General features: G+C 50.8%; 1 protein-coding gene across 1 annotated transcript in view; it reads left to right on the forward strand.

The window, feature by feature from the left end:
* Positions 1-27,119, forward strand: part of shroom4 (shroom family member 4) — a 44,542-nt gene that overhangs the window by 11,557 nt on the left and 5,866 nt on the right. The window contains exons 2-4 of the mRNA XM_036548164.1: positions 7,891-8,042; positions 21,524-21,670; positions 23,972-26,390. Of these exons, the coding sequence (XP_036404057.1) occupies positions 7,891-8,042; positions 21,524-21,670; positions 23,972-26,390 (2,718 nt within the window). The remainder of the gene's footprint in view (positions 1-7,890; positions 8,043-21,523; positions 21,671-23,971; positions 26,391-27,119) is intronic.

A 27,119-nucleotide genomic window follows, 5' to 3' on the forward strand; every position in this document is an offset into this window, starting at 1 on the left:
TATACATAATGGTATTAAGTGCAGACATATTGAGTATTTTTGTCCCTTGCTGTTTTACTGTTTTGAAAGAGGTAAATTGATTTGCACATTTCCGTGGAAGCTGTGATGGATGCAGTCCAAGCTTTTCTTTGGATCTGCTTCAGATGTTCGGCCTGTTTTTCCACGTGTTATAGAAATGATTGATAATTCCAGAAAATATGTGAATATATTAGCCAGAGACAATGAATTGTACCCGCTCTGTGAAGTGATATATATTTTTTCCTGTGGCTCGTAAGGAAATGCAGAAATTCTTGAAGTTTGCCGCTGAGGCAGAGAGGATAGAGCTGCCCTTCTTTTCAGGAGACGGGGCCGTGAAAGACCCTGTTACTACCCCAGCTGCATGAAGGGAAGTCTGCGCAAACAAGATTAGTCGGCGAAAACTGTAAGAGGCAAACAAACCGAGGAATGTGAACACACACTACTCTTTGGAGGAGCATTCCAACGAGTTTTTTTTTTAAAACGTCAGAAAAACAAAAACCTCACTGTTGAACCGTGTGTGTGTCTGCGTAGGTGGGGCATGTGTCCTCTTTTTCTGTTTGTGTTTGGGAAAAGTGGCAGCTCTGTGTCCTGCAACACCTCCTTGATCGTCCTCACGAACAGGCACCAGGAATGCCGGCGAGGCACACTGACATTGTGGGTGAGAGTTCCATCTCAGTCAAGGAGGCTTTTGTGGTTCCCCCCCCTCTCTTCAGCCCCCCCCCCCCCCCCGTTCCGTTTCTCTCCTCTCTCTTCTTAAGTAGCACATAAACCAGAGATGATATTCTTGCCCACTTTGGCGTTGAATTGTGTCCAAGTGTGTCAGCAGCACGGCCCGGCTCGACCCGGGGCAGGGCAGAGCCGTCCAAGAGCCTCGCTCTGTGTGCCGCGTGCAGCTTCGCCCCCGTCGGCGTGAGGCGGCGAAACAGGGGGCCGCTCGAGGACAGGCGGGCCGCCGCTGCGGCGACCTCGGATGCGCCATCACAGAGGCGGGCTTGTGCTTGTGCCGAGAGCGGGGTTTCCCCTGTCCTTTTTAAAGCTCTCCCTCGGATTAAGGAGGGCATTGTGTGAACGTGGGCGTCAGAAGGAAGAAGGGGTTAAAAAAAAGAAGCGGAATTAGGAAGAATGAGCCCCGGGATCGGGGAGAAATTCAGATGTCTGTCAGCGCTGCCAAATTGTGGTCAGCGAGGTCGTAGGCCTCCGGATCACGGGAATGGGAAGCGAACGGAGAACAAAAGTAAGGCTTTAAAGCAGGGTTCACCTAGTCCCCCCTCCCAGGGTGTGTCTTTATCCCTCTCTTTTGTACAAGCCGGGGCTGCTGGGGGTGTCTAAGTCGTGGGTGCCTGGATCCATTTGTGGAACATCTCCGCTGTCTTTATTAGCAGCTCCTCAGCTTAACAAGAGGGACAAATCCAATCTCAAACTCTACAGAATGGTAGGGCAGAATTAGCCGTGGAGAGAGTGAGGAGAGTGGGATTCGTCTTCCGCCTTCTCTCTGCAGCCCTTAAACAATGTCTGGTTTGGGTGACTGTGGGCGGGGGTGACAGCAGTGTTTCCTTGGTGACCCGCTGACTCTGGTTTTGATTGCCTGGGTTCATGCGTGGCCCGAGGCTACCAAGGGCATTTTGAGAGGGCTTAGTATTCAGGATGTGTGTTTAAACTCCCTAAGAAGCGTTCCCAATGGAGTTTTGGCATTTGGCATTCATTTTCACACACATAACTAGATACAGCAGGACAAATTGCCGTGCGCACAGTAATTGGGATCAGTTATTGCATAAAGCATTAGAGTATGATTGCAACCAGACAAGATTTACGAGCAATTGAGCATCGAGGGAGATACAGCCTGCATTTTTAGTGGATTACTAAAATACGCCAATCAAGCTTTTCTAAAAATAGTGAGACCTTGTCAGTAATTACCTCTGTATCTGCTTTACTTGTCTATTTGAAGCTTTGTTAGGGTTGTATACATGTGTTTAGCCCAAATAAAGCAAAACAGGCCTTAGATAGCAGTCCAGCCCCCTCCCTGTTGTAATTTAAGCCATCACGGTGGTTGACACTGCTTTTGTATAATTGATGTGTCCTTATGTTCTTTATTCGGCCACCTTTCTGTGCATCGATGGTGTGGTTGAGTTCTATTTTGCGAGCAGGGTATTTGGAACCTTCCCACACTGGGGCGTAACATTGACTTCCTGATGACGACCCTGTTCTCCATGCCTGAGGAACAACGTTTGCAGAGTTTCTGGCTACTGAGCACACGGATACTTCCTCAGCAAACCCCAGGATTCTCTAATCTATCCTGCTTTTTTTTCCATTTCCAAATTCCTGTTTTCCAGCTCATTAATCCCTGGCTCACCAAACGCCCCCCCCCCCCCCCCCCCCCCTTCTAATAGATCCCAATTTAGCCTTGTCACGATGTAGGTCTTATTAAGCAAACACGCATCCGTAACCTGTCAGGCTGCACGGCCGCTAACCCCTCCTGCCGCAGCCCGGAGATGCGAGGCGCCACGCGTTCTTGCGCTCATTGGGGTGGTGAGCAGATGTTCTGCAAGCTGTCGCGTCCTCCCGTGGAGAGCAGACTCGGGCTCGCTCTGCAGGCTGCGGCTTTCTGGCCCCGTCTCCCTCGTTAATGATTATCTTGCCGAGGAAACGATGCTCTGCATCGATAAAGAAGCCTTTGTGTAAGTGGAATGAGTTAGACCACACATTTCAGAGCGCTCCTTAGGTCATTCTCATAGCATGGCCCATGCGAAAATACAGCACCCTTAAAGGACATTTATTTGTGAACAGCTGTATAATACTAACAGCTGTATTCTAAAGAGTAATATGCTATACAAATTAACAAACAATAAATTTAGCGTTTATATGATTGAATTATATGTAAATTCTCTACAAGTATTTTGAAGTTAGTTCCAGGCAAAGCTTTTATAATTGACAGGAGAGTGAGGGAGACTTGGGCAGAGCTGTATGTATGTATTGTGTGATGACTCACTGATTTGAACCAATCGTGCTGTATTGCAGTGGCGATAAGCATTTTCCGATTGATTCAAAGAAGTCAGTGACAGCACATGGCACTTCCACCCTTTTACAGGCCGTTAAGCCTCTTTCCCCATGCTACTCTTTATTTGCATGTATGCTGAACCCCCTGCCTGTTAATGACCTTACAAGGGTGGCTTATAAATGCATGGTGCATCCACCCAGACGCATTCCTTTTGGATTTATTGTCTTATATAATCGTACAATTGAAATGCAGTTGAAATTCTGAATTCCCTGGGTAAAAATGAAAGTATGTTAAATCAGGTACAGTTCTTCTCAAGTCTTCTTGGTCCAGCAGGCAGGCTTATGTAGTAAAGAGTATCAGCATTTCCCCTGCACAGCGATTGCAATGGTGCTTCACCATCACCCACCTAATGGCCTGCCTTTGCAAGATGCAAGTTTGCATTATACTCGATCAGCAGAGGGAACTGAATAGCTTACAGTTTCGCATGTTATCCATTCATACATACCCTGCTCATACATACCTTGCTCAAGACCACAACAGAACTGGTCTTCTGGGGAATTGAACTTGAAACCTTTGTGTCACGAGCCCTGCTCCTTATGAGCGTGCTACCATTTCTCCTTACTGTCACCACTGCAGCCAGTGAGTCATTAGGGATCATGGTCTGCCTGCTTTGCCGGTGCCTCCCAATGTAAAATGCATGCAGTGTAGATTGGGCTATGCGCAGGTGGAGATTGAAAGTGATGCATGCTTTATTTAGGAAAATTTAAAGCCGTGGTGTGCTTTCAGCAGGCACAGTCCTTCGGTCCTGTGCTGTTAGGGTGTGCACATCTGCCTGGGTATTTAGAGCACACACATGACAGCGGGGCAGTGGCAGACTCATACCGGAGTGACTAATCGGCCCTGGCACAATGGCGGGCACGGTGCCACGGCCACGGCCCACACCCCGCTATTTATAGGAGCGTCTGAGCGTGACTTCACACTCCCCGGCAACCAGGACACAGGGCTGGACACAGTGGGAGCATTCTTCTCCCTCAAAGGAACCTTATGTGCCACCCCCCCCCCCCCCCCCTCCTCTTTGGCTGTGGTTTCTGTCGCCATGTTAGCAGAGTGGTGATCCGAGAGGGCCAGCTGTGCTTATGGGTTCTGATCGGAAGGGTTTTGCGTTCAAACCCTCGAACCACTCTCAATTTGAGTTGCTCCAGGTCACCAGATGCTGTAAAGAAATCACAAGGAATCATGAAAAATGTAGAGTTAGCCTAAACCAGCTGGCCAGATTTTACCTTGGCCATTGTAGGCTGCCTTGGTGTCGTGTAGGTTCAGCAGTAGGCACTGTTTTGTTGTTCTAACCAATAAAAAAAGGGGGGGGTATTGTCACTTGTCTGCACTGCGTAGGAACCAGAATGAATTAGCTGTAACACACAGTCTGTGCTTTGTACGTGCAACCTCTCCATGATGCAGTTACAGTGTGTTTATGTGCGATCCTCTGGGACCCATGTCTGTGGGGTGGTTGACCAGGTGAAAAGGGGGATTTTGTGTTTAAACTAACCTCCCTCCCTCTCCTGCATCTCAGAGTCAGGGAGTGTACATTCTTTACAGTACACTGCCACAGTAACTAAAAATGGACTTTCAAAGCCACTTGTTGTATTAAAGCTATTACCACAAAGAGACTCCTGATCTCTCCAGGATTTGTGGTAATTGGAGTTTTTCCCCTCTCTTCCTCAGTAACCTTTGGAGTGTATTTTATCTTGTTAATGGAGAGATGAAGCAGGACAGGGATGGCCTTTGTGTGCGCCTGAGGCCTCTACCGAGAGCTCACTCCGCCAAGGCTGTTTCCATAACTATGACTAATTAAAAACAAAGGGAACGTAAATACTACACGCAAACGACATTGCCTGCCACTGGGGCTGCCAGGCTCTGTTTGAAATACAGGGGGGCTGGGGGTGGAGATCGTTCCCCGTTTTTTGTGGGCCGCGAGGGGCAGTTGCCTCAGAAGAAAAGGAGGGAGAGTTCCAACCTGCACAAGGCTGTCATTGTCAGCCCACCTCACGGTCACAGGGGAACCATAACAGCGCACCGCTCTGAAATAAAATAAAAATGGAAAGAAACCCTGTGGAAACATGGGTGTGGCACGCACCAGGCGTAACGCCACCGTTATTTTTAGCCCCTTCTGCCCAGGAAACCTTAAAAAAAAGAGCCTTGGAAAATAATGGAAGGTGGCAACCCACGCGGAGGAATTTTGGACCTTGTCCGCAACCAGGGCAGGCGGAGAAGGACGCACCAGGGGAGGGTTGCCATTCCTTTGGGGGTTGCCGGGGGGGGGTGTCACAAAAAAACCTGGAGGCGCTTTCCCTTTCCCTTCGGAGCGCATTCCTTAAATAAACACGGAGGGCGAAACGTTGGAATTAACGAGAGTTGCGCTCCATTACATCATGGCCCGGGCGGCCGTTAAAACGCTCCTCAGAGGGACGGGAGCATGTTTGATGGAGAGCACGACAGGCAGCGCAGCGGGCACCCCGTTATTTCTTCCGTTGTGATTTTTTTCCAGAGGACGGAAACGCTCTCGTTTCGTGACCACTCACGCAGGCTATGAGGTAAGGCCACGTCCGCCCGATGGTTTTAATCGTCCGAGAAACGGTGTGTGTGTGTGGGGAGGGGGGTACGGGGAAAGAGAGCTCTCGGTTCGTTAGCAAGCGGAGCATCAGACTGCAGGCTTGGCACCGTGGGTCCGGCTGAATGAATCCCGGGTTTTTCACATTCATTGACTGTCTCGCATTTTCCGGCGGGACCGTGTAAAGGTTGCAGCGTTGTAAAGCGCATTACGCGTTTGAAGTGCAGGAGTTAATGCATTAGCATGCCTCTGGTAGTGCAGAGATCCTGTCTCCCGGCTGTGCTGGGAATTCACATGGGGGAAATGAAGGGCTCTGCATGTGGAATCATCTCCGCTCTCACACACACGAAACGTGCGCAGCGCCGTCCTCAGAGTCACTCGAGCGTCCTATAGCCATCCGATCTGAAACTTAAATGAATGAACTTTTAACGGTTCAGATGCAACACAGCTGATTTATCAGTTGGGGGTAAAACACAAATCCGGGCTGTTTTTTCTCTCTTCTTTTCTTTTCCTTTTTTTTTTGCCTGGTCACAGAAGGGAACCGCTCCATTCCTGGGAAATTCCACGTCTCCATTTCAGTTTGACAGGCGAAAGAAAAATGCCCTGTGCACGCCTGTAATTGCGACCATAAAATCCCAATTCTGTTTCCATTACATGCATTCCTGGGGTCCCTCCCACGGGCCCCTGTGCCAGCAGGGCACAGCGCGGGGAGAGGGTGCCGCTGCAGCCGCCGGCCAGGGCCAGCACTCACCATTCGGCAGAACAACGGAGCATTCTGCGATGTTCCGCGAGCTACGCTCCTCTGCGCGCACGCCTCTGGCAGACCCCCCTCGCCCCCTTCCTGGAGCTTCCCACTCCTCCCGAGGTCACGCGAGCTTAACTGAACCTAACTGCACCCACCCCCCCGCTAAATGTATGCGAAGTGCACTCTGGAAAATGTCTAGTGGTAAATGCATCCCGTGCTTCAACATAAACATCTCCCTTTTTTCAGCTGTGAAGATCCCCCCCCACCCCTGCCCGCCCCCCAGCACATACACACAAAAACCCACAGAGAAGTATTTCTGCAATGCACCCCATGTCCCTCTGCCACAAACCCCAGGGCCCCCGGCGACATTTCATTTTGCTTTTGTGACGCTCTGGGCGACCGCAGGACAGGATGGCGCGGTGCTCGATGGAGGGTTTTAAGAGCCCCTCTCTGTCCCGTCCCACAGCGGGTCCCAGAGACTCCTCTTTGTGGAGTGGCTGCCTTGCGTTCTTGGCTTAACCACTGTGAGTTGTAATTGGGAGGGTTACGCCATCCCTGCCCCCCCCCCCCCCCCCCCCCCCCAATCTCCCATGTCAGCTTCGACCCTGTCTCCATTTTTCTGTGGCACTCTAAAGCCCCTAAAAATGTTCCTGATGTACGTCTTTGGAGGTGGCAGTCCAGAGGGGGCCTCGCAGAGCTACTGTGTATGTGAGTCATGTTGACTGAGGGATACCTGGGCCTGAAGTAAACCCTCAGACAGGAGCCTCAGAGGGGAGGCGGCTCCGGAGAGCGCAGCCTCAGCCAGGAGCGTTGTGCAACGGGCCGCGGGGAGACGCGACCTCGGCTGCCTGTTGCAACAGAGACAGATGGCGGGAAGCGTGGGAGCCTCGCCGTTTTGGCAGAGGCGGCCGCGATTACGCGAGTCCGTTTGGGTGAGCGCATCGATTCGAATTCGGGGGGGGGTGAAGTGACGGCATCCCGGCGAAGGGCGGCGCCCCGCTACCCATGCGAGAGCCCCTGTGCCGTTCAGAAAAACGGTAAAATGACAGCGTTTCTCGGTAAATGAGCTACAGCGTTTGACGACACACCAAAGTTCATGTCGGCGAGCGGCGCCTGCGTTGTCTCTTATTGATTCTGGGGTTGTACTTGCACCTTTCTGCAGAAAGTAGCGCGTGTGAGGCAGCAGGGTTACCATGTGAGGTAAAGGGGGGGTGTGGTGTGGCAATAGGCTTCGGTCATCACGTTGTCAGCTGCTGGAATGACAAAAAGAGAAGTGTCTCCAGCGTTGGCATGTTGCGCGGTGGAGTTGTGTGTATGACGTGTGCCGTAGTGTAACCTATGTGTGAAACCTCATGTCTTAATCTTCCCTTCACAGCGTGTGGTGGGGAACAGCTGGCAGCTGGCAGTGTATAATGTACTGTCTGTGAGGAGCGTCTGTGCCAAGTGGCGATCCGTGCCATTGGCTGTCCCACAGGGCGTTCCTTGTTGTCTGATATGTGACCTCTGACCCTTCCCCGCCCGCAGATCGAGGACGGAGGGAAGGCGGCTCAGTGCAAGAAGCTGCGAGTCGGGGACGAGCTGGTCAACATCAACGGCTCCACGCTCTACGGCTCGCGACAAGAGGCCCTCATCCTCATCAAGGGCTCCTACAGGATCCTCAAGATGGTGGTTCGCAGGTGAGAGATCGTCCGCCTGTCTCCTGCACGGAGGCCTTGTCTCTGCCATATCTGGAGCTGTACCCGCAGATTACAGTGATCCAGGAGTAGTAAGAGGAATCACTGATTTGGGTAAGACAGTAAGACAAGTACTGTCTCTGGACAAGTACCAGTTCAGCAAAAAGGCTAAAACTAAATTACATTACGTGCATTTAGCAGATGCTCTTATCCAGAGCGACTTCCAGTACAATAGTACATAAGTGTACCCATTCAATTTAACGAGCAACAGTGTCAGGCCAGGCTAACAACACTCCCAGATCTGTCAGTTTGAGGATACTACAGTGCAGTTATGTGCTAGGTGCAATTTGTGTTGCATAGATGAAGTGGGTGGACTGGTATTGCGTGGCACGTATCCAAAATTAATAGCGGGTGAAGTATATTACCCTGTGTGTTCCCAGGGCTTTCTGTGAACAGACCGGTCAGGAAGTAGGTGTTTAGGTTCTAGAAGGTGGGCAGCGTGATGTGGTGAGGTCCTCAGCATGCGCCTGGCCTCCTGGGGTTGGTCAGCCTGGTGACTTCCTGGATGTGCAGAGCAGAAGGCTCAGACACGTCTGCCCCAGACATTTAGACAGTGCAGAACGGAGAAGAAAGGGAATCGGCTGCCTTCTGGCCGTTTTTTTTTCTTTTATCTGTTTACTTTGGTTAATCTGCTGTCGGCTGACGTCAGGGTGGCTGGTAGCAGGACATAAGGTTACCTTTGCCCTCCCGACACACCCTGTCCCTTCCTGTGGCCACAAGTATTGTTTGCTTTTCTCTGACTCATAGCTTGGGCAGCAAGAGGGGCTTCACTTTCCCACAGCTCAGTGTGGTCTCTGCCTCGTGTAACACTGCCTCACGGTGGCTGATGTTGGAATAGCGAGGTGTAGGGGTCCTAAAAAGGTGGAGAACCTTTTCTCTATTATAAAAACAGTTGAAAACAAAATGAGATGATTGCTTCTTGCCTATAACATAGTTACAGTAAGTCTGGTACATAGCATGTGATTTAAAATCCATCCCAGCATGCAGTTTTCAAGGCTGCACTGGAGAGTGTTTTCTTCTTGCACAGGTAGCTTTTGCTGGAAAAGAGCTCTTTGGCTGCTTAGGGAATAGGCAGGCTTTGGACAGCTGCATGTAGTACAGGAGAATTGGAGATGGTGCTAAACAACGTTATGAACCATTACTGGGGGGCGAGCATCTTCCATGTTGATAATGCACTTCAGAGTAAGATGTCTGACATGTATCTACACAATAACAGCATTGACTGGTAAAAGGGTAATGTGTTGATTTGTAAAATACCAGACCACATTTTGGAGTATTTCTTAGCAACAGACCAAAGAGAAAATAAAATGCTACAGATATGACACATGATAGGGTTGGGGTTGTTTAATGACAGGGTACAGATGCAGAAAAGAAACCCAGACTAAATTTCCAGTGAAGTTGCTTAATTTCCCTGAAAGTGGTGTATGATTCAAATTCAAGTTCATCAATGCCGGTAACTCCAGTTGTGACCTGGACCTCACTGTGGAATGATTATTTAATGTAGCCTATTTTGTATGATAATTTTATGTTGTAGCGAAGTATCTAGATTCTTATAAAATCCATTAGAGGGTAGGCAGAAAACATTCCTCAAATGGCATTTGTGTCTTTAAATGCAAGAAGGGCTGTTTTTTGGCTTTGCGTTTAAACTCGCGGTATTGTATAGCTTCTGCGCACACCCAAAACGACCTGTCACGGACAAGCAAATCAGCCAGCCACAGTTAAAAGGCAGATGTAAACTCCCAGCAAACACTCTGAGCAGTTAGTGCAGTACAGCAGTAAACAGCTCTTTGATACTGTGTGTTTGGCGTGGGGTGGGGGCATAATGGGACGACTCAATCTGTCAAAGGGAGTTCTGTAACGGTGCAGAGGCCAAACTACATTCCGTTCCATTGACCACACATCAAAGCTAAAGGGCTCAGCTGCGTCCACCACCCCCCCCTTTCTCCCCACCATGACCTCTACTGACCTCTCCCTGCTGGACTCCTCTTCATCAGCACCCCATTAATATCCATAATTATCAGAGGAGCTGGTAAGTACCCCAGGAGCGGCGGCCGGCCAGGAGCTCCGCGGGGGCGGCCACGGGACCCAGCCGCTGTCTGCAGGGCCGGGCCGGGCTGAGCCGGACCTCCCCTGAGGGACCTCGCCACAGCAGAGTGGGTTTTTTTGGGCGGAGGGGAGGGGTGAAGATGGAAAAATTCTTCCAATTTTTTGGCGGGCTCTCAAAAAAAAAAGTCGTTTCGAAAGCTCTGTTATTACCAAGTGCGGTTTCCAAACCAGGGGCTTGCAGCAATAGAGGCGCGGCACAAGCTGCTTTGGCTGCCATTGGTTTTCTCCTCTCGGAGTGCTGGATTCCATTTTGCATTTACATTTGGGCGCCCGGCAGATGCTCTTTTTCAGAGCGACTTCCAGAGTGAAGGCTCTGTAAGTTCTGGCTTGTTGTAAAGGTGAGGTAGTGGTAGGGGCCTGCTCCAGCAGCACGATACGCTTGTCGGTCATGGAAGCCTGGTTGTGGTCAGGTTGAGGAAGTGTGGGATTCACACCACGCTGTGGTCACAGTCACTGCGAGCGTAAGAGTTTAAAGGCTTTACATTTGACTCCAGAGGTGCAGTCAAGTTTGGGTTCAAACACCGTCCACCCACCAGGCGTCACTTCCTGGTTGTCAAGAGAGCCACAGATTTCCTGTAAATGAACCAGATATTCAGTACCCAGCGCTTCACATTAACAGTTCTGGCTGTGCCTTTGTTGAAACTTGTCTGATCTTCTGACTTGTTACCAATATCCATGAAGGGCTAGCATCAGTAGCTAGCATAGCATCGCAGACAGCACCAGAACTGTCACCAATCGGGAACCTGTTAGACAATTAGGTAAAGATGACAGAATGGTCAGAATATTGTACGTCTTGTGAAAAAGCCATCACACAGGTGCGCTTTGACTCGGCGAGTCTAACGGCGCCAGCCGCTCTCCGTCGCCGGCGCCAAAATCCACACGGGCCTCTTGGATGGGGCGGGAGCCACTGAAGGTGTTCAGGGCATTGGCTGTGCTGTGGAAAAAGGTCGCGTTAGCGCCTCGCCAAGCCTCATTACCACCTCTCGTAAAGCGCAGGGAATGTATGACGGCGCACTCACGCACAAGCGACGGTGAACGCCAGGCCCGCTACCGGGAGACCTGGGCGGCAAGGTGGGGGTGCAGAGAAAGGCTGGGGCACCCCTCTCCCCTCACACCCCTGCTGCTCTGGTCTTTCCAGGGCCAGACTCTGCCAAGAAGCAGAGCACTTGCCAAACAGCAGGGATTTTTCTCAGCTTTTTCATTATAGTTTCAGCTCTTTTTTTTTCTCCATTTTACAAGCGGTGCTATATCAAGCTCAATTAAAACTCACTAGACATGAAGGCTTTGGACCAGCCAAGGGAGGAATCAAAGACCTCCTGCTCAATATTAGTCACACGTTCTTCGAGGGTTTCCCGGTAACAGCAGCACTCTTTTTTTCCCTCCCTGAGCAGAAAAAAGAAGCTTTTCTCATCCTCCTCAGGATGTGATTGTATGCTAATTGGCTGGTCTAGGATGTGGAAACACAGACATGTTCCTTTAGCTTGTGCTTCCTTTACAGTTCTGGTAAACTGGGTGACGCTGTCGTGTTAGCAGGAGACTACGCAAAAGGGATATTGCCTTTTGTTTGACCTGTAGCAGCCTGATTGTACTTCCTTTTGCTGCATTCCTAAGGCTGGCTTTCCTGACCCTCTGAGTGTGATCGATTTTACGCAACAGTTACACAGTTAACAGTGTTGGGACACGCCTTATGATGATCAAAATACGAAAACCAGCACTAAAATATCAACCGAGTCAATGTGTCCTGTTCTGTGGTTAAAAAACAAAAGTGGAATCGGCAATAACATGGAGGTGTGGTCACTGTCACCGTTGGTTGTTTGCCCCAACAATAAGACGGTCTCAGTCAAAAAATATGGGGATGATAACGGCATATTAGCAGCAGACTCCCCAAAAAATGCAGGCTCTGTCTTTTGTTGGTTGATTGAGTGTCTTATTTTGGAATGTTTCAGGGAAGGGACTGAGTTAAGGAGGGCAGTTGTGGCATTTGTCCCAGACCGTGACCGATTGTCTTTATTTGGTGTATTTTCCCTCCATCTTCGGGTTGTAAAGTGGCAGCCTGCCGTTTGCCCTCCCGTTGTTGGGGAATCTCTATGGGCCATTTGTGTCTTTAAGAGGTTTTAAGGGAGGTCATCCCACTGGGCAGCTGCAGGGGGCAGACACCCCCCCCCCCAGTCCTCTCCAAGTCCTCCCCAAGTATGCCCGTGGGATATTCCCAGCACATTGGCTAAGGGGTAAACTACAACCAAATGACAGGATGACAATCTCAGTCCTTCATCAATGTGGACTCATCTTATGGCCGCTCCCTGCGTCCTGGTGTGTCGGCATGTTCTATTGTTGACAGTCATGACGCACCAAACAAGCAGACTAGCCTGGTTTGCACCCCCAGCCCAACCCAGCTTTAACCTCTTTGGTCGTGTGCATCCCTTTCTCTCTCTTCCTGTCTCTTGTCCTGACAACACAGTCTGCGTGGGTCGGCAACGCGGTTTCTTTGGATGTCAACGGAGTCATTGTTGAAGTGCAGAAGTGCCCACTGATATATGGCTGTTGCTGGAAAAACCCCCCAAGAACACTGTCAGGAGGCTTTTTTTAAAGAGACACAAATTCCTAATGAATCTAGATGTGAACTAGATGTGAACTCTGACTGCTTCTCAGAATCAGCATCACTATTGTCCTCCCTTGCCCAGATTTCCTTGGAAAAAAAAATCTGTCAAAAATGCAACGACATTCTTAAAATTGGAGCTGGCTTGGCTTGAGGGTATTGCATCGTAACCTCAACGTTTAAATGCAAGATCCACACAGTCGCGCCAACCCCGGGCCCAGGCCCCAGGTCTGTTCTTCAATAAAACGGTTGCTGAAATGGTGCATGAAGAGCAAACCGTCTGATGTAAGCATGGTCCAGTATAGGAAGGCTGTGAAAACCTTATTATATCTTATAACAACCGTTAGATATGGATCTTATAAATCTTATTTTTTTTTGCCATTCATATAACATTAAGAGCTGTGATGTGATTTTTCCGAAGGCGTTTCCTGTACGCTTTTGTGAACGCAGAGCCGAGTTACACAGCAGGGAAGTGAAACAAGATGTAGTCGCTGTCAGACTCCAAACCCGAGCGTTTAATTTCTGTGATATGAATGGATTTTTCTGCGGCGGCTGGCAGTGAGATCAGCCAGGGGGGATTAGTCAGACACTCCGCTCTCTCTCTCTCTCCTTCTCATGCTCTCTCTCTGCCACTACGGCGATTCTCACAGATTCTTTGGACATCGGATCACACTTCCTGTTCGGCCCACTGGCGGTTTCCTCCCCTCTTCCCGTGACAGCCCCAACAGAGAGGTTCTGACAGACCCAGTTCAGAGGTTAAGATTATGTAGTTTATTTACTGCAAGCAACCGTTGCCACAGAGTTGGGGGGGGGGGGGTCGGGTCGGGTGGGTTGAAATAACTCTGTTTACACAACGGACCCATTCCCAAATGGAAACAAAAAATAGCTTGTTTTGACTAATTAAAGGTCTGATGCTTCTGGTTGGACAGAGAAGGGCGGAGAGGACAGGAATCCGCAGTCAGATTCGAAGATGGAGGAGGAAGGTGCTCCTGCAGCATCTGCGAGAGGATCGCAGCTGTAGACATACAAACAAGGCTGCTGAAAACCGCTGAATGTCTGTCACTGGCGGACAGCCCTGTGCAGAAACACTGAGAGCCTTTTTCCACCTTCTGCGGTTCTATCTTTTTACCTGACTGATTTACCTGAGGAGCACTGGAACCCGCTTAAAGATCGTGATCAGGGTCATGGTAGTAGTGGTTGAAAACGTGAAGGAGAGCCGCTCCGTTTGTGGGCTTGCGATTCCCGGTTTCATACATTCATTGTCAGGCGGCACTTCCTGCCTCCCAGCTTCAGCCTTTCTCCCACACTCACACTCTTACAGTTACCTTACCTTTCCCATGTGAATGTAGCATTATTGTAATTACACATAATAATCACACCACTTTTTTGCATTGCTACATTGTATTATACTGAGAATGTGTTTGGTTTTGGTTACAACAAATCACTTTTGCACAGAGGTCACTATAATGGGACGTCCCCAGCCCCCCCCCCCCCCGACATTGAACCCGTCGTCACAAACTGACAGTGTGACAGCAAGCACCTTGAATGTACTATGTCAGGTTTTTAAGATCCTCTCTCTATTTCCACGGTAAGGCAACCGGATAGTCTGTCAGGGGGCAAAAGCAGGGAGTTCAGGTGGCGTTCAGAACGGGGAAGTGTCCCGATTGGCCCGGGTCAAGCCCACCGCAGAGGCCGGAGGGAATAGCGGTCTTCTCCTGCTGTGCCAACGAACAGCAAAAAAACAAAGGCCCTCGCGCTCCAAACAAAACAACGGACATTCCTCGCATTCTGAGGCCCCTGCCCCCTCCTTAACTCTTCCTGTGTTCTCTCCAGGAATAGCTATTCCACCAGCTTTGCCATTTCCATTCCCTCGGACCGTGGGCATCTGTGCAGGGGGCGCGCCTACGTGACTTTGCTGTGCGTGCATATGGAGCGGCGGTCTGCAGCCTGCCCAACACGCAAAGTCACCAGAGCCGTAACGGAGCTTTCCTTCGCGGAGACTGGGTGTCAGCATGTCCTTTCAGCTGAAGCAACCTGAAGTCTTCGCTGCTGTATTACGCCGGGAGTCCACGATTGCATGTCTGTTAACAGCTCCTTCAGACCGAATTACCTGACTCCATACGGAGTGAGAATGAACGTTCCGGAATCAGGAAGCACTGCTCTGCATGCCTGGCTTCCTTTTGCAAACCTCTTGCTTACAGGTGTATACAAAACATATTCTTAATAATGAAGAAAGTCTTTAATCCTCATCTGGATTTATCATCTTTGACAGCTGACAGAGATGGGGCGTGGTTTAAGAGCAGTGTGATTTACTTTTGTTAATTTGTACGTCTTACACAACTGGTAGTACAAATTTATGATCAAGCTGAATTGATTTTTCAGTCAGTTACTCATTCGAAAATATTTATGGCCAGTTATTCAATAAATTCACAGTCCAGATCAACAGCCAGCTTAACCACCAAGCTAATTAAGACAGGATTTAATGTAGCTCAACATCTCCAGGACTGGAAAACAGGAAGGGTTTTATACTACTGTCATCGCAAGCAAAGGGGATCTGGGAACACAGACTATGTACTACAAAGCCGAAAGTTCCTGTCCCTGTTTCCATTTCAACTGGGATGCACATGGATGCTCCCACCCAGTCGGGGGAGATTGAAGGGTATCTATTTCTTCGACAAGATGGCAGACCGTGCACTGGTACCAGGAGCAGAAAAGCAAGCAGCTATTCAGGGAGAAACACCCTCTCTGAGGTAGCTAATGCCGTGTTTACACTAGCTCAGCCCCAGCTGCACCTCAGCCTGGCCGTTTCTCGTGTGCTGTTGACGTTACATTGCCTCCTAGGTATAACTCAGCAGGGCCTCGCAGTGCTCTCTGCGGCTTGTGTCCCGACCCCGATACTCACCGTGGACAAACTGGGTCAAGAGGAAACGGCCATGTTTTTTTTTTTTGCCTTATTTACGTGTTGAATGAGGAATCGGGAAGCTTTTGTTCACACACATTTCCATAAATGAACAGTGCAGAAAAGAAATGTTGATTTATTGCATTTCCATGAGAAACATTAGCTACAGAATGTGGGGAAATGTCTGAAAAAATGTCTGAACTGGGTTGCAGCTATTTTTATTTAGTGTTGAAATGAATGCTTTGCCGCCTGCTTTAGAGTTCAAAGATGCATTCAGTGGGTGTGTCGGTTGAACCAGCGGAGTTTTACAGGACTGCTGATTGGGTTGCAGACAGAGGAGTGAACTGCTAATGGTGCAGTAATGTACTGAGCAAGGACAGTGTATTCAAGGTCAAGGAAAGGTCATTCATTACAGTATTGATGTAGCAAATTAATTACTAATTATTAAACCCTTGATATCCTCAGAATGGTAGTTTGACAGTAAGTCTGTTGAGTATTTCAAATGAAATTATTATTGTCAAACCACAAATGAAATCAGTAAACACAAAGGTAGTGGCATAATTGTTTTGTCTCCGTTGGTTTTCCAAATTTTGTTTTCATCTGTAAATAATGCAGGCATGAAATAACTGAAGTTCATCAACACTCCTCTGTCACACTGTACAAGTGGTGAAAGGGATAGCTGGCCTCTGATGCTGCTGTAAAGGGTCAGGTCAGTTTGCCTGGACATGTGTAAACTAAAACACAAACAACCATTTCGAACAGGTGCAAACTGACATTTATGAATGTGGCTAGTGAGACTGTGGCATCACAGTACGTTTAACTGTTGATCTTTGATCTGTCCTGAGATGAGCCAGCTATATAGTAATTTGAAAAGAAATGTTGTGAGGTTTTTGCAGTGCAGACAGCGCCCTTCTCTAGGGAACATGCCCCAGGGGTTCTCCGAAAATCTGCCGGGGCGGGCGGCAGCCCCCCTGCTGCCCGCGCCGGCCTTCCTGCCGGTGTCCAGAAGGGGGTTTCCAGCATGCCTGCGGGCCTGTTTGCCGACGTGGCGTGTTTTCTTGCGCATTCCTCGCTCAGACAAAAAGAGAGAAGGCTATCCAAACCCGAAACAACAAACAGGGCATTGTGTTGGGAAGCGGTCCCGGGCTTCACCCTTCCTGGACGAGCAGCGCTAATGGCCCGGTCTCGCCTGCCTGATTAGCTGGAATGCGCCGGCGGGCCCGCTCTGACCCGTTAGCGGGAAACGCGTGCCTGGAGCAAAAAAACGTGACCGTAGCCAGGGCGGCGCGGGCGGCGGGCGGCGCTGGGGCCGGGGCACCGCCTCGCCATGGAGAGGTAGGCTAACCTATCTGGTGCCACACCCCAAACTTCGTTATTTTTCCCCCTGAGTCAAACCGCCCTCCGCCCCCTCAAAGCTCCGCGTCCGGGCACCGAAGGAAATTGACTCGGTCCAGCCTCTAACCACTCATGTTTTTTCTTTATATGTTGTTATAATGGTGCAGTGTTTGTTTACTCGAGACGCAGCTGATGTCCTTGGACAGCTTCTTTAGGTTGGCTTCAGCCGCGGCCTTTCTGTTTGAGGGAAGGTGGTTCACACCCATCTGGCTCCCTTTGCGTTGGTTTCTGTTTATTTATCTTCTCTCCGTTACCAGTCCAGCTGTGCCAGTGACTTCAGCCCTTTCTCGCATTTGGCTTCGTTAAGAATCTGAACTCTCACTTAATGGATCAGGGCAGAATGGCAACCGGTGCTTCTCCCCAGGCACGTATTACAGCAGTTGGCCCGAGCCGTCGGGGAGCTGGAGGGTGGCTTTGAACAGCCCGTTACAGTAGGCGCAGTTGGCGTTCCAGCAGGCTGTCACGGCATGGCTCTGACTCATGGAAACAGAAGCAGCCGAGATCACAGGCAGCGGCGGGGCCGGGCCCCTCGGTGTCCGCGCTGGCCTTACGTCAGCTCGCAGCCCTGGGAGCGGCGGGAAAGGGGGCGGGGGGACCGACGAGGGCTCTGACCTCATCGCTCCGGCCCTGTGAGTCTCCTCCGCACGCCGGCCACCCGCAGAGAGAGAGGCCGTTCACAGACCGTCAGCATTCACACAGTGGCTGGAAATGAACCCTCGCCAGGGAAATGATGGAGGTGGGAAGGCCACAGAGCGTAGTGTGGAATCAGAGGTTAATTAGCTAATCTGTGCTTGCTAGTGTGGTCAGTCCAGCTGCTACAGTTACAACAATGCCTCAAACCCCGCTAAACGTTTCGAGTGCCGGTAAGGCATCCGCGTCCTTGTTTCTCAGTTTCATAACAGGAACAGTCATCAGTGCAGGAGCAGCAGTCATGTTCTTGGACACGGCCCTCGGATGTGCTCCTTCCTCCTCCCGCTTTGTTCCAGACGTTCCCCTCCTCTTCTGCTTCCTCGTCGTTGCTCACCCTCATCCTCCTCTTCCCCCTCTCGTTCTCCATTCATCCCGTTTTCCTCCTCCCACCCGCCCCCCAGCTCCTCCATCTCTCATCCGCCGGTTGGCGGTATTAGGAATACTGCTGACCTCGTCCGGTGGCTCAGAGCGCATAAGCTGTCCTGCGCTTTAGAAGGCGGCTTCAGAAGCCCAGCCCGAAGACCTTTAAGCCCCCTGTTTAATGGCGCTGATTAAGCAGCGTGTCCGGTTACCATTCCGCAGTCTTCGCCCCACATTGTTGCGCTATCAACGTCGAAAGAGGAGGGCAAGAAAACATTCAGGTGGCAGGGCGCCACCGAAGCCCCTCTCGGTCCTGGGGCCGGCGCTCCGGCCAAACCTGACGGCGTTTGCGGAGAGGCAGGAAGCGGCCTCACATTTTTTCCCCCCCGCTCAAACAATAATAAAACGAAGCCGGGTATTATTTTTGCAGCAGCTTAGCCTTTATCTTCCCTGAACATAGTTTCCTTTCCGTCTGAGCCAGGCTTCCTGCCTTATAATATCATTAGAGGAGGAGAGCGAGGAGAGAGTGGGAAGTAGGGAGCTGGGCGTTTGCATTTCTCTGGGGGGGGGGGGGGGGGTGCGTGTGTGTGTGTGGGGGGTGGGGGGGGGGCATGGTTCATTTTCTTGTTGTAGCGATTCGATTAGAATCCAGGGCTGTTTCAGTCAGACCGATGACAGAAATCCTTGCTGCGGACACAGCGGTTTAGCTCTCTTTGTTCTACACTGAGATTGGCTGAGCGACTGGCACTTCAGTACAAAATACAGAGAGGGCAAAAAAAACAAAACATTCTTTGCCGTTTCTTTTTCAGCATCAGTATTTTTGGCCTGGCGTGACGTAGTGCAGGGGCTTGAAAACGGCAACTTTTTGGAGAAGCTATATAAACTTAACTGCTTGCGTTCCCAAGTTCCCGAGCTCCTTATAGCAAAGTGCTTGGCTTCCACTAGGGACTGTCAAACTCTAAGGAGTGCAGAGCTGGACCACTTGCGTCCTGTGTGGGTGCACTCCAACTAAAGCTTGGATGCTGCCACCAGTTCATGGACTAAGGAGAAACCAGGACACGGGAAATTGGTTTTGGCCTCGCGTTATCCTTCTCTGTTTTGTCTGTATTTCCACTGCTTTGGGCCGTTTTGCGACTGTATGAGTTCCCCATTGGAGCACAGTAAGTACTTGACTCAGGACTAAAGGTTGTCAGTACTTGCAGTTTTGGAACATCTTGTCCATTGTGCTGAGAGCGTTTGTATAGCTGCTCACCATGGCTATACAGAGAAGAATAGAGCAGTTGATTGTACAATTCTTTTTTAGCCGAGCCCTGTGTCAGTAATATCTGTAATAGGGTGTATATCGGCATGGTTTTTCTTTATCTTATTGTTTGTTAACCTCCTCATCTCCTGCGTTTTATGTACAAACCGGTTAACCATAAAGTGCGGTCATTCAGACCAAGTGTTAGGTCTGCACTTTTCAGGGAAAGCCAGACGTTTATAAATAAAATTATGACACAAGTTGTGTCTTGTGAAGCTTATTTCATTTCCTGATTTTTTTTTTCTATTTTTGAGTAATTGGATGGAACTCGTTACAGGAAATAATTACATTTATTCCCCCAGCAGATGGTGGGAACCGGTATAATGGCGTTGCCTGTGTTACAGTTGTACTGTGTAAATGGATCCTACGTTTGAGATACTTACAGTACTCCATTGCCCTACATTTCCAGATTTATACTGTTTAAACAGTGTTTGAACAGCACAAGCTAAATCGTGGTGGCTGTAATTCTATCCCATTTTAAATAAGGCATTTCATACACAAACTCTCCCCTGTCACTAAAATGATCGACTTTCCCATGGATAGTGGAAGTCCCGTGGAATGATCAAGCAGGAAATCGAACGAGCGCTTCAGATCGCGGTCGGTTTACTCTGGAGTTGGGTTCAAACTCTGCGTTGTAAACAGAGGACGTGTACTGTGCTCTCTGGTTGCCAAATTCACATTCTTCTGTGAGACTTTGCACAGACATCTTTATCATGGGTGTTTTACCCCCCCTTCTCCCCTTGTTCAGACGGGAATTGTCGGCAGTTATTAATGGTTGAATAACAATTCATTCATAACTGCGCTCTCTTGGGAGGCGTCTGTTCCCCCGTCTGGTGCCTTGCGCCTCTGACAGCCAGAGGGGCCTGTGACCGGTGCTGCTGTTCTGAGAAAATATGTGCATGTCCTAGGATGTGCCCCCAAATCGCTAGAGCCTCTTTAGTAGTGAGGGCTGCTGTCGGAGGCCTTGGCCTGTGCCTGGGGCAGTAGTTTGGGGACATTGAGCGTGAAGTGGCTGTGTTTTTACCCCAAATGGCTGTCAGGGCTGTTTCGGAAAGGGACGGGATGAATAGTCTCCGTACCTGTCGCGCACCTGTGTTGTGTGTGATTTGCACCTGTGGAGTGCGTGCTCCTGCATGAACTCTCCCTCTCACTTTCCTGTAGCTTAATTTGTCTTGGTGTCGTGTCTCTTTCTCACAGTTTATCTGTGTCATTTCATTCACCTGTATGTGTCTCTGTGTGATCTCACTTGTGTGCTTCTCTTTATGATCTTTCCTACAGTACCAGTCAAATGTTTGGATACACCTACTCATCGAAGGGTTTTTCTTAATCTTTACTATTTTCCACATTTTAGAATAATAGTAAAGCCGTCAAAACTATGAAATAACACAAATGTATTTATGCAGTGACCAAAAAAGTGTTAAACAAATCAAAACTATCATATATTTTAGATTCCTCAAAGTTTTTTTTTTTAATAATTATAATTAATTAATTTTGGAAAGAAGTTCATACATAGGCATCAACTTCACTATTTATATTGTCTAAGAAACAAATTTCAAGTGTTTAAGCATAAGTCTTCAGATCAAGATGTCTTTGAATGCATGTGTCCCGTTATCTTAATCAGCTGTTTCCAAACTTTTGACTGGTGCTGTAGCTGTATGCATCTCTGTGTGATGTTGTGTGAAGTTACCTATATGTGTGTCTGTGAGCTCACTCACCTGTATGTGTGTCTGTGAGCTCACTCACCTGTTTGTGTGTCTGTGAGCTCACTCACTTGTATGTGTGTCTGTGAGCTCACTCACCTGTTTGTGTGTCTGTGAGCTCACTCACCTGTATGTGTGTCTGGGAGCTTACTCACCTGTATGTGTGTCTGTGAGCTCACTCACCTATTTGTGTGTCTGTGAGCTCACTCACTTGTATGTGTGTCTGTGAGCTCACTCACCTGTTTGTGTGTCTGTGAGCTCACTCACCTGTATGTGTGTCTGTGAGCTCACTCACCTGTATGTGTGTCTGTGAGCTCACTCACCTGTATGTGTGTCTGTGAGCTCACTCACCTGTATGTGTGTCTCTGCTCCCTGCAGACGGAGCGTGCCCGTGATCAGGCCTCACTCCTGGCACCTGGCGAAGCTTTCGGAGCCCCCCGGCGCCGCCACCCCCGACGCCCCTCCTGCCATGCAGCTCCACCCAGTGCCCTTCAGCGTACCGTGGCACTCCGGGGGCGACAACAGGTGAGCCGGCGCCCCAAACCGCACCCCTCCGGCCCCTCCACCCGTCCCAGGCCACATGCAGGTGGTGCCTGCACACAGCGGAGCCAGACGGAATTCACTCCAAACAATGGCCGCATAGCACTGTAATGAGAGAGGGCAACTCAAGTGCAAGCTTGAGTTCACTTTCAATAAGTAGCGTAGAGTTACACGGATGGCTAAGCTTTATGAGTTCAAGAACACTTGAACACATTACTCAGTGATTTAAATGTATATGGAAATGCTTTGGGATTACCTAAAGAGCCTGGTAAGCAGATACCACACACTGTGGAATGGTCTAGGCGTGGGTGGCCGAGAGCGCTGCAAAACGGCTTGGTGACGTTCGCGATGGGGGGGGGGTGGATTTTTGTTCCTGACGAGTTTCCAGAGAAAAACAATCGAGAGGAAGCTGATGATCTCATGTCTAATGTCAACACGCGCCCCACGGGATGCCACCATAACTTTCAGAATGTCATCTGGGCATTATTTTTTCAGAGATGACCAATAAAACGGCCTGAATGAGAACATAAAGAGCTTTTTTTAGAAACCATTTTCTAGCTTAAAAAACCTTTTTGTCCCTAGTACAATACAGCAGTGACTGATGATTCTGGAACGTTTAAAGTGTTCCCTGCACTTAGGGAGGGATTCTAGGCTGCTATCACACAAAGCAGTAATTGCCTTTCTTGAAATTACTGACACTTTCTTGATAATCAAAAGAAATAAAAGAAGTTCTCAAAAACACTTTTTGAAGAGCAACCCCAATGGCCTGTAATCACGAGATTCTAAATTGACACTGTACAGTTGTATGTGTAGGGAACGAGCAGACAGTTTTACCATGGGTTACGTTTACATATCTCAGTTTATTAAAATACTGTATGCAGGAGCTTAGTTGTTACTTGCTCTCCATGTAGTTTCTGCACTACATTAACTTAAATCTGCTGGGTTGGTGGTGGTTATATTTGGATGGATATCAATTATATTGTTTTCCTCCATTACTTTAAATGATTCATAACTGGCTACAATCAGGGACCAGTTACACAAAGCTGGATTTGTTTTTTTACAAGGTTCCGGCAGTTTCCCAAGGTTTCAGTCTGATGTCTGACAAGACTACATTATTTGTAAGATTGGCTATTACTGGTGTTTTTAACTTGCTTTCGCTGCAGTTTAAAAATAAGCTTTCAGTTCACTCAGTGAACACTGTCTTTACTGTATCCATTGCGTTTCCTTCAGTTTGAGGCCTAGATCATGTTTGCCAAAGAAATCACTGCACTGAAGCATGTTGTACCACCCCCCTCAAATCCATGAGACGTGAGCTTTGGTAAAAAAGAGGGCAAAGTCTGGAAATCTTTTCTTATGAGTAATTGATAACAAATAGCATGAGACTTGGATAAATAACTTAAATAAATATTGGCTGTTCTGGACAATGTCCCGTTGGAAATGTTGCAACATCTTTGTGGTAAGAAATTGATTTCTTATACTAAAACAACTGCAGTCGTGTACAAATGTACGAAGTAGCTTCAGCTTTTATCGTATAGCTTTAGTGTAGGGTATTTTCTTTGTAATTATACCAAGAAATCTTTAAAACATGCAGTCTAGTGCCTGTATATCACTTGTAATCACTGCCCTGTATTGTCTCACGATTGTGTTGATGTATTTTTTGTGCTTTATTTTGTAAAACTTGATTTCTTCACTCAAGTGATCTAAACAAATTCTATGCTGTTTTATAAGCTATATTTTCTCCCCAATTTGGAATGGCTAATTCCCCCAGTTCTGGAATGTCCAATTTGTCATGATCGACGTTCGGTCCCATCCCACGAGCGCTTTTACCAACTGAGCCACTCTGGAGCCCCAACATCTGTAATATTTAGTAGTGAGGGCTGCTGTTGGAGGCCTTGGCCTGTGTCTGGGGCAGTGATCTTTTTTTAATGGGTGGAACTGAGGCTGTATAGTATTTTGCTGACAACTGTGATTGGCTGGCCCTATCTGTTGATCTATTCACTACCTCTTTTTTTCCCCGAATCAACATGAATTACATAGTTCATTTGGGAAATTAAAGTCAGAAATTACACAAATCTTATGATTAAGTGCTACAACAAAAGCCGTTGTAGAAACTTCGAAAGAAACATGAAGTGTGTATCATAATCCAGCCAGAGAACAGACGTCATCCTGCTGTTGCTTGTCCTAATTACTGTATTATAATGGTGGAGGGTGGTGGGACACGCCTGCCTGGTGAGGCCTGCCCTTTCACTCGGTGTAAAGCCTGTTTCCTGTCCTCTGTCTGTGCAGTGACCTGTCCATGCAGTGGAGCCAGCTGTCCCGACACTGCAGCACCGACCGCAGCAGCTCGCTGGGCAGCATGGAGAGCCTGGACCCTCCCAGCCAGGGCTACTACGAGAGCCAGCTGTCGCCCGTCGACCCCGCCATCTTCAACAACAAGAGGGACTCGGCCTACAGCTCCTTCTCCGCCAGCTCCAACACCTCCGACTACACCGTGTCCCTGCGGCCGGACGAGGCCAGCTCCATGGACAACCTGCTGCACGGCCTGGGGCGCTATGGCGATGGGCGCTGCCCACACTCCACCAATGAGGCGGGGGACTTCCCCGAGGAGGGCGCCGCCAAGACCCAGTCCCTGTCCCGGCGCTCCGAGGCCCGGGCCAGGCCGTCTTCCTACAGCTATGAGGAGGAGAGGGGCGCCCCCCCCAGCGGGCCCCCGCAGCCACCCGCACGCAGGGACAGCTTCAGGGCGACGCGGGGCCGCCCGGGGGCCGCCGACAAGCGCTGCGCCTCCGCCCCCGTCGACATCCTGAGCCTGACAAGCTGCGCGGCGGAGGACGCGCCCAAGAACGCGGCAGGGTGCCCATGCGAGTCCTGGGGAGAGGCGGCCTGCAAGGGGAGCCGACTGGAGCAGTACTACACCCTCAGCTCCCAGCTGGAGCCCTGCCGCGACTGTGACCGGGGCCTGGACCCCAAGGAGGGCGCCCCGTCCAGACGTCCACCCACACCGGAGGGCGGCTCTCCCACCCCCAGCCCCCCTCCAACAGAGACCTCGCCGGGAGGGGGAAGGAGTGAGGATCCCCCTGCACACCAGCTCCTGCCACCCACCAACAAGCACCAACTCGGAGGCCACCGGCACAGCGCCCCTGAGAAGCTCCTGTCAGCCCAGCTCCGCCTCCTGGAGCTGTCTGGCTCCCGGGCGGATGGTACCCTGTCCCCCTGCAGCCAGTGGTCCAAATCTCTCCTGTGCCCCATGGAGCAGCCGGCGAGCCCCGTGCCGATCGACGCGCCCCAGGGAAAGTGGGGCGGGAGCAGGTGCTCCACCCCGGGCTCGGCGGCTCCCTCAGAGATGGAGGATCCTCAGGTGGAGGTGGATGCCTCGGGCTCCGCCCCCGGCCCGTCCCCGGTCCCGCACCCCTGGGGCCGCTCCGTCAGCGTGCCAGGGGAATCGGCGGGGGCCGACTCAACTTCTGAATCCAGCATCCTGTCCAGGGACTTTGGGGGGCTCAGCGGGTCGGCCAGCATGGACACCCTGCTGGAGGAGGTGCGAGAAGGAGGGGGCAGGGGTGGGGGCGAGGCCCCGAAGCCGAAGCCTGGCTCGTCCCGGCAGCACCGCTCATCCAAGTCACGCCGGCGCAGCGAGCGCTTCGCCACCAACCTGCGGAACGAGATCCAGCGCAAGAAGGCACAGCTGCAGCGGAGCCGGGAGGGGCCCGGGGCCCTGCTGTATGGGGAGGAGACGGTGGAGGAGGAGGAGGCCGGGGAGGCCGTCCCGGAGCCGCAGGCCCGCCTCCTTTCGCTGCCCTCCCAGCCCGACCGCGCCCGCCGCTACCGGGCCCCGTCCCCGAGCGCCGCCGGCCCCCTCAACAGGCTGGTCTCCAGCTCCACGCCTCAGCTCCACGTCATGGCCCCTTCTGTCCCCTGGAGAAGAGACCCTGACAGCGCGCGGGACCACCCGCAGGCCTCTCAGCGCCCTGGCCCGGCCGACCCTGGCCGATCGGACGAGCTGTCGCTGGCGGGGAAGGCCAGGAGGTGGCGCTGGACCCCGGAGCTGAAGCTGCAGCCGGAGCTGGACTCGGAGAAGAGGAGCGGTGGGATCGGGGGGGTGACCTCCGCGGTGCAGCCGGGCAGGGCCGTCACATCCGTCTCCCGCTCCTCCTCCCGATCGGACGACTGCGACATCCCTCCTTTCGCCGACCGCAGGAGGTTCTTTGAGGAGACCATCAGGAGTCTCTCCGTCTCAAACCTGCCAAGCCTGACGAGTCGCCGCCAGAGACCAGAGAGGCACGGCGTTCAGCCGCGTCCAGCCCAGCGGGATGCACCTGAGAGCGCCCCTGAGCCAGGCCGGAGGAGGTTCTCCTACCAGGGGGGCGTTCAGCCGGAGATATCCCCCCACGGCCCCCCGGAGGCCAGGAGGCAGAGCGTGAGCAGCAGCGGGCGGGACAGGGTCTCTGCGGACCCCGAACGGGACCCCGAACGGGACTTCTGCAGAGACAGAGTGCATAGCCCCGTGGTGCCAAAGCCCCAACAGCGTCCCCTGTCTGACGAAGCCAGCAGGACTCCTAGCCCCAACCAGTGTCCGTACGAACACCACAACACCCACTCCCCCCGCTCCCCCCGCTCCGCCTTCCACCTGGTGCCTAGCCCCGCCTCCCAGGACAACCACCATTCGCGCCTGGGCTACGACCACAGGAGCCGGACTCCTACCGAGGTGAGTGACACCTGGCCGCACACTCGCATACACACGACCCTACACAGTCCCAAAACCCAGCTCCTCAACCCCTTTTCTCCACAGATTACACGATAGCTGGGGTCGTGGGCTGGAGGTGTAGCAGGGGATATAGTGGGATTTTATGGATCAGTGACCCAGGCCGTGATCCTAGGGTGTTCCTGCCTGGATCTGCACGCAAGCCTCACAACGCGGCCTCTACGGCTGGCCAGCATCGGCCCAGGAGAGAGCCAGGAGAGAGCCAGCGTCTCGCAGCTGCGGCTCTTAACACAAGCAGGAGCAGAGGAGCACAAAGCCGATTACGCCCTCGCTCCGAACCTGACTCATTCGCCGAGATCAACTGCACTCCCTGTAAAATGCATTTCACATTGCTTTTTTCCCCTCCTAAAAAGGCCCCCCAGGTTATATTTTACTCTGTTAAACTGAATTCACAAAGAATTATTAACTCGATCATAAGCGTGACACTGCAGTGAGCTGTAACCAGTGATGAAGTCACTCTGCTGATTTGCTGCATACCGAGGAGTCTTTACTGTGAATTTTTTGTCGAACTTATCTCTGTTTATAAAAACTCGAGATGTTGCTTCCTGTGTAAGCCGATCCCTGTGGGATTGCGGGTGTAACTTTTCATAGCCGATTTTTTAAGGTATTTTTCCTGGCCGGTTGCCACCCGGGCCAGAACCCCATATTCACTGCCTCAGTAGTTTTCAGACG

The sequence above is a fragment of the Megalops cyprinoides genome, chromosome 16 (genome assembly GCF_013368585.1).
Source record: "Megalops cyprinoides isolate fMegCyp1 chromosome 16, fMegCyp1.pri, whole genome shotgun sequence".
In the NCBI taxonomy this organism is placed as follows: Eukaryota; Metazoa; Chordata; class Actinopteri; order Elopiformes; family Megalopidae; genus Megalops; species Megalops cyprinoides.